The following is a 13350-nucleotide window of genomic DNA, read 5'->3' on the forward strand; positions in this document are numbered from 1 at the left end:
ATTATTTACAATAGCCAAGACATGGAAACTACCTAAGTGTTCATCAGCAGATGAAGGGATAAAGAAGATGTGGTGTATATATACAATGGAATACTACTCATCCATAAAAAAGAATGAAATTTTGCCATTTGCAGTAACATGGATGGACTTGGAGGACATTATGCTATGTGAAATAAGTCAGATAGAGAAAGAAAAATACCGTAGGATATCACTTGTATGTGGAATCTAAAAAATACAACAAATGAGTGAATATAACAAAAAAGAAGCCAACTCACAGATACAGAGAACAAACTAGTGGTTACCAGTGGTGGGGGGAATATAGGGGTGAGGCAGTGGGAGGTAAAACTATTGGGTGTAATATAGGCTCAAGGATGTATTGTACAACATGGGGAATACCGCCAACAATTTTGTGATAACGGTAAGTGGAAAGTAACCTTTAAAAATTGTATAAAAATAAAATCTTTTAAAATTGGGATATAACTAAATTGGGAGGCTCTAGGGAGGTGTGGGTGCTATAAGTGAGCAAAATCTTTGTTTAGAATAATAAAAGTTAATAATTTGTAAAACTGATGAATAAAGAGAGAGCAATAAGCATATTATCAAAAAATGAAAATAGACACATTTCAACATGTTAAAAGTAGTTGCCTCTGTACTTTTTTGTGTCTGGTTCCCTGGGTTTTGAGGATGCTACCAGAGGACACCCCTTGATGGCATGGCTCTGGTGGCCAGGGTGGCTTGTATTCCTGGGTCTCGTGGGACTGTGGCAATCGGAGGGACAGTTCTTGGCAGGCTACCACCCCTAGGGCACTGCACAGACAGTGGACTGGGGCACACTCTCCAGTCTTTTTGTGAAGGAGGGCTCTTCGCTCATCCTGGAGCTTCAGCCTGAGAGGCAGGCTTCAGGATTGGTACACATTAGTGGCCTATGGAGTTGCTCTCAAGGAACATAAGCTGTGGACTCCATCTTGATGCTCTCCCTTGCTCCAGCTCACCTATATCACCCAGAAAAGAGCTTTGACACTCATCTGGAGCCCTGATTTCTGCAACTGCTGCTCAGGGGACACCTCCAGATTGCCTGGCTCTGGTGGCCAGCAAGGTTTATGCTTGTGGTCCCACAGGAATGTACATATTTGCATACTTTAAAAACTGATGCCTGAGGGTCTCACTTCCAGTCACCCTGAGTCTATGTGCTGAGATTCTCCCCTTTAGGACACTGACAGGTCTTGGCACATCCTCAACTACTGGGAGCTATTAAAAATATAATAGGCTGCTTGGACAAGGCCAAGAGGTTTGAAAGACAACCAGGAGCTGAGGCAGGGTTGAATGACAAGGTTCATCTCCTACATGAGGCCACTCCTTCAACACTGGGAGGAGTGGCTGTTTCATCTACTATATAGAAACCAACACAGAGAGTCAACCTCAGGAAAAAAAACTTAATGAAATGGAGATAAATAATTTACCTGATAAAGAGCTCAAATAATGGTCTATAAAGATGCTCACCAAACTGGGGAAAAGAATGGATGAACACAGTGAGCACTTCAACAAAGAGATGGAAATGTAAGAAAGTACCAAATAGAAGTCACAGACCTAAAGAATATAATAATTGAACTGAAAAATACACTAGATGGGTTCACTAGCAGACTAGATAAAGCAGAAGAAAGGATCAGTCAACTCAAAGACAAGGCAGTGGAACTCACCCATTCAGAGCAGCAAAAAGAAAAAACAATGAAAAAAGTAAAGATAGCTTAAGGTCTTATGGAACAGCATCACATGGACTAACACTTGCATCACAGGTCTCCTATAAGGAGAATGAAATGAAAAATGTAAATGAAATAATGTTTGTCAAAGTACTTTGTCAACTGTAAAGTGCTGTACACATGTCCTTTAACAACCTTGTTACTGGATTCTTAAAAAAAACAAAAGCACCACCTCTGAAGAGAGAAATGGAGTGAGGATTTTTCTGTCCTCATAAGCCTTTTAGCATTTTTGTTTTTTGCTTTTAATACATAGGGCATGTGATACTTTGATTTAAAAAATTAAACATACAAGTCCAAGGACCTGGTGGGAGAAAACGTGCCCATTGATTTGCTTCCAGTCACAAAGATGATATTTGTAACCAACTGGATGTCCCCTCTGGTATCTATACAACAAAAGGGGACAAATTAGGAAATAACCTAGAGGTGCTCAGGCCTGCATTACCAGGAAGTCAACCCTTTTGTTTTGGTAGAGAGAGGTTTTGGTTTGGTTTCTTCCTCCCTACCCAGCTTTATTGAGATAAAATTAGCATATAACATCGTGTAAGTTTAAGGTATGTAACATGATAATTTGATGTAAGTATATACTGCAAAAGGATTACTATGATGAGGGTAGTTAACATATCTATTACCTCACATGGTTATCTGTGTGTGGTGAGAACTTTTAAGATCTACTCTCTTAGCAGCTTTTAAGTATACAATACAGTATTGTTATCTATAATTACCGTGCTGTGCATTACATTCCCATAACCTATTTATCTTATAACTGGAAGTTGTACCTTTTGACTACCTTCATCCATTTCCCCCATTCCCCCACTCCTGGAACCACTACTCTGCTCTCTGTTTCTATGAGTTTGGTTTTTTTGATTCTGCATATAAGTGAGAGCATACGGTATTTGTCTTTCTCTGTCTAACTTATTTTACTTAGCTGAATCCCTCCAGGTTCATCCATGTCATCACAAATGGCAGAATTTCCTTCTTTTTTATGGCAGAATAATATTCCATTGTACATATATATCACATTTAATTTATCTATTCATCCATCTATGGACACTTGGTTGTTTCCATGTACTGGTTATTGTAAATAATGCTGCAATATGAACATGGGAATACAGTTATCTCTTTGAGATCCTGTTTTCATTTCCTTTGGATATATACCCAGAAGTGGGATTGCTGGACCACATGTTGTTTTATTTCTAATTTTACTTTATTTTTTTTTGTGGTATGCGGGCCTCTCGCTGTTGTGGCCTCTCCCGTTGTGGAGCACAGGCTCTGGACGCGCAGGCTCAGTGGCCATGGCTCACGGGCCCAGCCACTCCGCGGCATGTGGGATCTTCCCGGACCAGGGCATGAACCCGTGTCCCCTGCATCGGCAGGCAGACTCTCAACCACTGCGCCACCAGGGAAGCTCTATTTTTAATTTTTTTGAGGAGCCTCCATACTGTTTCCATAGTGGCTCCACTAATTTATACTCCCACCAACAGTGCACAAAGGTTCCCTTTTCCCGATATATTCATCAGCACTTATCTCTTGGCGTATTTTTTTGTTGTTGTTTTTTGTTTTTTTTTTTTGCTGTACGCGGGCCTCTCACTGTTGTGGCCTCTCCCGTTGTGAAGCACAGGCTCCGGATGCACAGGCTCAGCAGCCATGGCTCACGGGCCCAGCCGCTCCACGGCATGTGGGATCTTCCCGGACTGGGGCACAAACCCACGTCCCCTGCATCGGCAGATGGACTCTCAACCACTGCGCCACCAGGGAAGCCCCGCGTGTGTCTTTTTGAATTATGGTTTTCTCTGGGTATACGTCCAGTAGTGGGATTGCTGGGTCATATGGTAATTCTATTTTTAGTTCTTTAAGGAACCTCCATAGTGGCTCTATCAATTTACATTCCCACCAACAGTGCAAGACGGTTCTCTTTTCTCCACACCCTCTCCAGCATTTGTTGTTTGTAGATTTTCTGATGATGCCCATTCAAACTGGTGTGAGGTGATACCTCACTGTAGTTTTGATTTGCATTTCTCTAATAGTGATGTTGAGCAGCTTTTCATGTGCTTCTTGGCCATCTGTTGTCTTCTTTGGAGAAATGTCTATTTAGGTCTTCTGCCCATTTCTGGATTGGGTTGTTTGTTTTTTTACTATTGAGCTGCATGAGCTGTTTATATATTTTGGAGATTAATCCTTTGTCCAATGATTCATTTGCAAATATTTTCTCCCATTCTGAGGGTTGTCTTTTCGTCTTGTTTATATTTTCCTTTGCTGTGCAAAAGCTTTTAAGTTTCATGAGGTCCCCCATTTTTATATTTGTTTTTATTTCCATTACTCTAGGAGGTGGGTCAAAAAATATCCTGCTGTGATTTATGTCAAAGAGTGTTCTTCCTATGTTTTCCTCTAAGAGTTTTATAGTGCCCAGTCTTATATTTAGGTCTCTAATCTATTTTGAGTTTATTATTGTGTATGGTGCTAGGGAGTGTTTTAATTTCATTCTTTTACATGTAGCTGTCTAGTTTTCCCAGCACCACTTATTGAAGAGACTGTCTTTTCTCCACTGTATATCCTTGCCTCCTTTGTCATAGATTAGTTGACCATAGGTGCATGGGTTTATCTCTGGGATTTCTATCCTGTTCCATTGATCTATATTTCTGTTTTTGTGCCAGTACCATACTGTCTTGATTACTGTAGCTTTGTAGTATAGTCTGAAGTCAGGGAGTCTGATTCCTCCAGCTCCGTTTTTTTCCCTCAAGACTGCTTTGGCTATTCGGGGTCTTTCGTGTCTCCATACAAATTTTAAGGTTTTTTGTTCTAGTTCTGTAAAAAATGCCATTGGTAATTTGATAGGGATTGCATTGAATCTGTAGATTGCTTTGGGTAGTACAGTCATTTTCACAATATTGATTCTTCCAATCCAAGAACATGGTATATCTCTCCATCTATTTGTATCATCTTTAATTTCTTTCATCAGTGTCTTATAGTTTTCTGCATACAGGTCTTTTCTCTCCCTAGGTAGATTTATTCCTAGGTATTTTATTCTTTTTGTTGCAGTGGTAAATGGGAGTGTTTCCTTAATTTCTCCTTCAGATTTTTCATCATTAGTGTATAGGAATGCAAGAGATTTCTGTGCATTAATTTTGTATCCTGCAACTTTACCAAATTTATTGATTAGCTCTAGTAGTTTCCTGGTGGCATCTTTAGGATTCTCTGTGTATAGGTATCATGTCATCTGCAAACAGTGACAGTTTTACTTCTTCTTTTCCAATTTGTATTGTTTTTATTTCTTTCTCTTCTCTGATTGCCGTGTCTAGGACTTCCAAAACTATGTTGAATAATGGTGGTGAGAGTGGACATCCTTTCTTGTTCCTGATCTTAGAGGAAATGCTTTCAGTTTTTCACCATTGAGAATGATGTTTGCTGTGCGTTTGTTGTATATGGCCTTTATTATGTTGAGGTAGGTTCCCTCTATGCCCACTTTCTGGAGACTTTTTATCATAAATGGGTGTTGAATTTTGTCAAAAGCTTTTTCCGCATCTATTGAGATAATCATATGGTTTTTATTCTTCAATTTGTTAATATGGTGTATCACATCGATTGATTTGCGTATATTGAAGAATCCTTGCATCCCTGGGATACATCCCACTCGATCATGGTGTATGATCCTTTTAATGTGTTGTTGGATTCCGTTTGCTAGTATTTTGTTGAGGATTTTTGCATCTATATTCATCAGTGATATTGGTCTGTAATTTTCTTATTTTGTAGTATCTTTGTCTGGTTTTGGTATCAGGGTGATGGTGGCCTCATAGAATGAGTTTGGGGGCATTCCTTCCTCTGCAATTTTTTGGAAGAGTTTGAGAAGGGTGGGTGTTAGCTCTCCTCTAAATGTTTGATAGAATTTGCCTGTGAAGCCATCTGGTCCTGGGCTTTTGTTTGTTGGAAGATTTTTAATCACAGTTTCAATTTCATTACTTGTGAATGGTCTGTTTATATTTTCTGTTTCTTCCTGGTTCAGTCTTGGAAGGTTATACCTTTCTAAGAATTTGTCCATTTCTTCCAGGTTGTCCATTTTATTGGCATAGAGTTGCTTGTAGTTGTCTCATAGGATGCTTTGTATTTCTGCTGTGTCTGTTGTAACTTCTCCTTTTTCATTTCTAATTTTATTGATTTGAGTCCTCTCCCTCTTTTTCTTGATGAGTCTGGCTAATGGTTTATCAATTTGGTTTATCTTCTCAAAGAACCAGCTTTTAGTTTTGTTGATCTTTGCTGTTGTTTTCTTTGTTTCTATTTCATTCATTTCTGCTCTGATCTTTATGATTTCTTTCCTTCTGCTAACTTTGGGTTTTGTTTGTTCTTCTTTCTCTAGTTCCTTTAGGTGTAAGGTTAGATTGTTTATTTCAGATTTTTCTCGTTTCTTGAGGTAGGCTTGTATAGCTATAAACTTCTCTTAGAACTGCTTTTGCTGCATCCCATAGGTTTTGGATCATTGTGTTTTCACTGTCATTTGTCTGTAGGTATTTTTTGATTTCCTCTTTGATTTCTTCAGTGATCTCTTGGTTATTTAGTAACGTATTGTTTGGCCTCCATGTGTTTGTGTCTTTTACATTTTTTTCCCTGTAACTGATTTCTAATCTCATAGCATTGTGGTCAGAAAAGATGCTTGATATGATTTCAATTTTCTTAAATTTACTGAGGCTTCATTTGTGATCCAAGATGTGATCTATCCTGGAGAATGTTCCATGAGCACTTGAGAAGAAAGTGTAACCTGCTGTTTTTGGATGGAATGTCCTATAAATATCAATTAAATATATCTGGTCTATTGTGTCATTTAAAGCTTCTGTTTCCTTATTAATTTTCCGTTTGGATGATCTGTCCATTGGTGTAAGTGAGGTGTTAAAGTCCCCCACTATTATTCTGTTACTGTTGATTTCCTCTTTTAGAGCTGTTAGCAGTTGCCTTATGTATTGAGGTGCTCCTATGTTGGGTGCATATATATTTATTATTGCTATATCTTCTTCTTGGATTGATCCCTTGATCATTACGTAGTGTCCTTCCTTGTCTCTTGTAACATTCTTTATTTTAAAGTCTATTTTATCTGATATGAGTATTGCTACTCCAGCTTTCTTTTGATTTTCATTTGCATGGAATATCTTTTTCCATCCCCTCACTTTCAGTCTGTATGTGTCCCTAGGTCTGAAGTGGGTCTCTTGTAGACAGCATATATATGGGTGTTGTATCCATTCAGCAAGCCTGTGTCTTTTGGTTGGAGCATTTAATCTGTTCATGTTTAAGGTACTTATCGATATGTATGTTCCTATCACCATTTTCTTAATTGTTTTGGGTTTGTTTTTCTAGGTCCTTTTCTTCTCTTGTGTTTCCCACTTAGAGAAGTTTCTTTAGCATTTGTTGTAGAGCTGGTTTGGTGGTGCTGAATTCTCTTAGCTTTTGTTTGTCTGTAAAGCTTTTGATTTCTCCATCGAATCTGAATGAGATCCTTGCTGGGTAGAGTAATCTTGGTTGTAGCTTCTTCCCTTTCATCACTTTAAGTATATCATGCCACTCCTTTCTGGCTTGTAGAGTTTCTTCTGAGAAATCAGCTGTTAACCTTATGGGAGTTCCCTTGTATGTTATTTGTCGTTTTTCCCTTGCTGCTTTCAATAATTTTTCTTTGTCTTTAATTTTTGCCAATTTGATTTCTATGTGTCTCGGTGTGTTTCTCCTTGGGTTTATCCTGTATGGGACTCGCTGCACTTCCTGGACTTGGGTGGCTATTTCCTTTCCCATGTTAGTGAAGTTTTCGACTATAATCTCTTCAAATATTTTCTTGGGTCCTTTCTCTCTCTCTTCTCCTTCTGGGACCCCTATAATGCGAATGTTGTTGCATTTAATGTTGTCCCAGAGGTCTCTTAGGCTGTCTTCATTTCTTTTCATTCTTTTTTCTTTATTCTGTTCCACAGTAGTGAATTCCACCATTCTGTCTTCCAGGTCACTTATCCATTCTTCTGCCTCAGTTATTCTGCTATTGATTCCTTCTAGTGTAGTTTTCATTTCAGTTATTGTATCATTCATCTCTGTTTGTTCTTTAATTCTCCTAGATCTTTGTTAAACATTTCTTGCATCTTCTCAGTCTTTGCCTCCATTCTTTTTCCGAGGTCCTGGATCATCTTCACTATCATTATTCTGAATTCTTTTTCTGGAAGATTGCCTATCTCCATTTCATTTAATTGTTTTTCTGGGGTTTTATCTTGTTCCTTCATCTGATACATAGCCCTCTGCCTTTTCATCTTGTCTATCTTTCTGTGAATGTGGTTTTTGTTCCACAGGCTGCAGGATTGTAGTTCTTGCTTCTGCTGTCTGCCCTCTGGTGGATGAGGCCAAGAGGCTTGTGAAAGTTTCCTGATGGGAGGGACTGGTGGTGGGTAGAGCTGGCTGTTGCTCTGGTGGGCAGAGCTCAGTAAAACTTTAATCTGCTTGTCTGCTGATGGTTGGGGCTGGGTTCCCTCCCTGTTGGTTGTTTGGCCTGAGGCAACCCAACACTGGAGCCTACCCGGCTCTTTGGTGGGGCTGATGGCGGACTCTGGGAGGGCTCATGCCAAGAGGTACTTCCCACAACTTCTGCTGCCAGTGTCCTTGTCCCTTGGTGAGCCACAGCTGCCCCCTGCCTCTGCAGGAGACCTTCCAACATTAGCAGGTAGGTCTGCTTCAGTCTCATCTGGGGTCACTTCTCCTTCCCCTGGGTCCCAATGTGCACACTACTTTGTGTGTGCCCTCCAAGAGTGGAGTCTCTGTTTCCCCCAGTCCTGCCAAAGTCCTGCAATCAAATCTTGCTAGCCGAAGTCTGAGTCTCTAGGAATTCCTCCTTCCGTTGCCAGATCCTCAGGTTGGGAAGCCTGACATGTGGCTCAGAACCTTCACTCCAGTGGGTGACTTCTGGGGTATAAGTGTTCTCCAGTTTGTGAGTCACCCACCCAGCAGTTATGGGATTTGATTTTATTGTGATAGCACCCCTCCTACCGTCTCACTGCAGCTTCTCCTTTGTCTTTGCATGTGGGGTATCTTTTTTGGTGAGTTCCAGTGTCTTCCGGTTGATGACTATTCAGCAGTTAGTTGTGATTCTGGTGTTCTCAAAAGAGGGAGTGAGACCATGTCCTTCTACTCCACCATCTTGAACCAATCTCAAGCTTTTTAATTTGATGTTGTCCAAATTGTTTATTTTTGCTTTTGTTGTTTGTGGAGGTTTGTTTTAAATAATTTGCATTTGTGCTGCTAACTCTAACCTAGTCATCTAAAAGCTAAGGTTTACTGAGAAAGTGCATGGAACAAGAGGGAGGCAATTTAATCCCTGAGCAAAACTGGGCTTGATACCTCCATTCCTTACCCTTTGAGAAAGTAAACATTCCAGAGGAAAGAGTTCGAGAAGGCAGATTGCCAATCCTAATAAAAATATTCTCTCAGTAGGCTGATGTAGGTCTTCACTCAAAGGATGGAGGGGGCTTCCCTGGTGATGCAGTGGTTGAGAGTCCACCTGCTGATGCAGGGGACACGGGTAAAAAAAAAAAGGATGGAGGACATCGATTGGGAATTCAGCTGGCTTTCTTGGCCCACTCCCCCTTAAATACTGATGATGCTGAGTTTGATCCAAAGGTGGTTATCCATCCTCTAGCTATTCAAGGCTCACTACAAAGTTCTTTGGATATAATGGATATCCTCACCTACATCTCCTTGATCCAGGAAAATGAGAATGATGTGGCAGAAATCTACTGTAGAAATCTACCAACCAGAGGAAAGATAAGAAATTCTCCATATTTCGGGACTTCCCTGGTGGTCCAGTGGTAAAGAATCTGCCTTACAATGCAGGGGACGCAGGTTCAATCTCTGGTCAGGGAACTAAGATCCCACATGCTGCGGGGCAACTAAGCCCGTGCACCAGCTACTGAGCTCATGCACCTCAACTAGAGAGCCCACATGCCGCAAACTACAGAGCCCACGCAGCCTGGAGCCCGTGCACCGCAAAGAAAGATCCTGCATGCCTAAGCGAAGGTCCCATGTCCCACAACTAAGACCTGACAGAGCGAAAAATAAATACAATAAATAAATAAATAATAAATCTTAAAAAAAAAAAAAAGAAATTCTCCATATGTCTAAGGCAAGAGAACAGAGCTGGGAAAGAAAACGTCAGGTAGAGCCTCTGAGACAGCAGAGACAGCAACGATGATTATAAAGCTCTTTCCTTTTTTTTTTCGGCTGTACGACACAGCATGCAGGATCTTAGTTCCCCGACCAGGGATCAAACCTGTGCAGTACAAGCACGGAGTCTTTTTTTTTTTTTTTAATTTATTTTTGGCTGCGTTGGGTCTTCATTGCTGTGCGCAGGCTTTCTCTAGTTGCGACAAGCGCCGGCTTCTCATTGTGGTGGCTTTTCCTGCGGAGCACGGGCTCTAGGCGCGTGGGCTTCAGTAGTTGTGGCACGCGGGCTCACTAGTTATGGCTCGCGTTCTAGAGCGCGGGCTTAGTAGTTGTGGCACATGGGCTTAGTTGCTCTGCAGCATGTGGGATCTTCCCTGACCAGGGCTCGAACCCGTGTCCCCTGCATTGGAAGGCAGATTCTTAACCACTGAGCCACAAGGGAAGTCCCAGAAGCAAGGAGTCTTAACCACTGGACCACCAGGGAAGTCCCTAAAGCTCTTTCCTTTGAAAATAATAAACTGAGTACAAGAAAATTGAAAGGAATTCCAAACAAGCTGTAGGACAGTGACACTGGGGTGACATAAAAAAGACAATTAAAATAAATTTACCAGTGAATCTACAATTATTTCAAAATAAAAAGTTTTAAGAAATCTTTTACCTGAAGCCAACATAGTCTCCCATGACGACACACATTAGCTCCTTCTGCTGCCACACTCAGGACACTTTGCTTCTTGATGTGGAGCATCTGGTAAGAAAAGGAAGAAAATAAAAATCTCCAGGAAATAAATGTTGCAATTATGACATCATGAATGGCACAAGTAAAATGGCTAGAAATAAACAAAGTGGATCATATTTTTTTACACTTACAAAATCCGAAACACATGTCTGCTTCACACACACACACACACAAATCACATTGAATGCTTCTGATCCTCTTTTCAGGGTTCACAAAGTTATTCCACAACTGGAAAATAAATCATTCATATTGCAAATGCTAATAAGAGTTGAAAACTCAGATACCTTTTGTTACCACTGGTGTTACAGCAAAAGGTTTCCAGTCTTTATGGCAAGATTCCTCATGCAAAGAACAGCAATTTACTGTACCTAAAGGGAACTCACACAGTGGCTGAGTCTCACAGTATCTACTGTTCAGAATGAGAAAAACACAGACTTAACAGGTCCTTTAAAGTCTTGGATTCATTAAAATATTCAAAACTGAAATAGGGGTATCCTGGAAACATATGCTGGTCCTCTTATTATCTATATTCTTATCATATTTCAAAACATTATACAATTCTAAAATCTTTACTGCATAATCCATGAAAATATCTGCATGGCACAAGATTCTCCCCATTTTACAGGTAGATAAATTACTCAAGAATAGAAAGGCAAAGTAACTTACACTAGCACAATATCTTCCTTTACAGAGCATAAAGTGTTCTATATTCTGAGTATCTTTCATCAATGATAAAAAATGGGGACTGAACTTCAGTTCCATTCTCAATCAACAAGAAGGCTGCAAAACTGGGAACAAAAGCTGTATTTCCCTATTGATAAGAATTTCCAACTAACTCTTTAAATTTCCGGAGCAAAAGTTCTTATCTTATTATTTGTTGTTGTTGTCATGGACCCTTTAAAGCATCTGTTGATATATAAAGAATTCTTGTAACTCAATTAAAATGGCAAATGAATAGATATTTCTCTAAAGAAGATGTACAAATAGCCAATAAGCCTATATGGGAAAAGAATCTAAAAAAGAGTGGATATATGTATAGGTATAACTGATTCACTTTGCTGTACACCTGAAACTAACACAACATTGTAAATCAACTATACTCCAACAAAAATTTTTTTTAAAAAGAAAAAAAATAGCCAATAAACACATGAAAATATGCTTAACACTATTAGCCTTCAGGGAAATGCAAATCAAAACCACAATGAGATACTACTTCACACCACTAGGATGGCTATAATTAAAATGACAGGTAATAGTGTCGGTAAGAATGTGGAGAAATTGGAATCCTCACGCCCTGCTGGTGGGAAAGTAAAGTGGTGCAGCGCTTTGCAAAACAGTATGGCCAATCCTCAAAAAGTTAAACACAGAGTTATTACATGAGCCAGCAATTCCACTTGTAAGTATCTATCCAAGAGAAATGGAAACGTGTCCACACAAAAACTTGTATATGTATGTTCACAGCAGCACTATTCATAATAGCCAAAAAGTAGAAACAACCCAAATGTCCATCAAATGGTGAAAGGATAAATGAAATGTAGTATATCCATACAAAGGAATATTATTTGGCAACAAAAATAAGTGAAATACTGATACACGCTATAACATAGATAAACCTTGAAAATATTATGCTACGCAAAAGAAGCCAAGCCAATCACAAATGACCACACATTGTATGATCCCATTTATATGAAATGTCCTAAACAGGCACATTCATAGAGGCAGAAAATAGATTAGCGGTTGCCAGGGGCTGGGGGTACTCAGAAGGGATTAGAGGTGTTAGCTAAGGAATATGGGGTTTCCTTTTGGAGTATTAAAAATGTTCTAAAATTCACTGTGGTGATGGATGTACAATTCTGTGAATATGCTAAGATCCAGTGAAGTGTACATTTTAAATTGGTAAATTTTATGGCATGTGAATTATATCTCAATTAAGCTGTTTGAAAAACAAAGAATCTGCTGAAAGCTAACCCTCTCTTAAAAAGTACATCTGTGCATACATGAGCATAAGCTTGCTCCTAAACAAAAAACTTAACGACTTCCCTAAAGTCTAACTGTGAACCATAGCCTAGCTGAATAATTAGTTACTGCCATATCTCAAATTAAAAAAATATTATAGAGAAATTGCCTAAATAGAGCATCTAGACTGGTCTTTTAAAAACATAAGTAAAAAAATTTTTGACTCTCCTCTAAAACTGCCAATGGCTCTCCATCTTACTCAAGTCGAACTCAAAATCCTTATGTCTACCTGACCTGCCTCCTGCCCCCTTCCATTCCCTAACATTCTTTTTCACTGTGGTCCTGCCACAATGACCTCCCTGCTGTTCCTCCACACAAGTCAAGTGTGCTTCAGCCTCAGGGCCTCTGCACTTGTAATTATGCCTTCTTTAAGTTTTTTACTAGATATCCACATGGTTAGCTCCCTTACTTCTTTTAGCTCTCTGTTCCAATGTCACCTCTTCACAGAGGTTTTCTCTGTCTACCCTAAATAAAATAGGAACTCCCTGTCATTCTATTCACCATACTACACTTTTTTTCATAGCACTTACCACCAGTTGATATACAATTATGTGTTTATTTTCTTGCATTAAAATAAGCTCCTTCAGGGCTAGAACTTTGTCTTATTATTATAACCCAGACCTCAGAACAATGCCTGGCAAATAGCCGGCTCTCGGATGTTTTGTTAACTCA

General features: G+C 39.6%; 1 protein-coding gene across 2 annotated transcripts in view; it reads right to left on the reverse strand.

Moving 5' to 3' along the window:
• The window catches only part of EXD1 (exonuclease 3'-5' domain containing 1), a 41586-nt gene that overhangs the window by 14128 nt on the left and 14108 nt on the right, over positions 1–13350 (reverse strand). For both annotated transcript variants that reach the window (XM_027083917.1, XM_027083916.1), the window contains exon 7: positions 10585–10671. In XM_027083917.1, coding sequence (XP_026939718.1) covers positions 10585–10671 — 87 coding nt within the window. The remainder of the gene's footprint in view (positions 1–10584; positions 10672–13350) is intronic.

Source organism: Aethalodelphis obliquidens, unplaced genomic scaffold (assembly GCF_003676395.1).
Source record: "Aethalodelphis obliquidens isolate GAN/ISIS:26980383/991018 unplaced genomic scaffold, ASM367639v1 scaffold51, whole genome shotgun sequence".
NCBI lineage: Eukaryota > Metazoa > Chordata > Mammalia > Artiodactyla > Delphinidae > Aethalodelphis > Aethalodelphis obliquidens.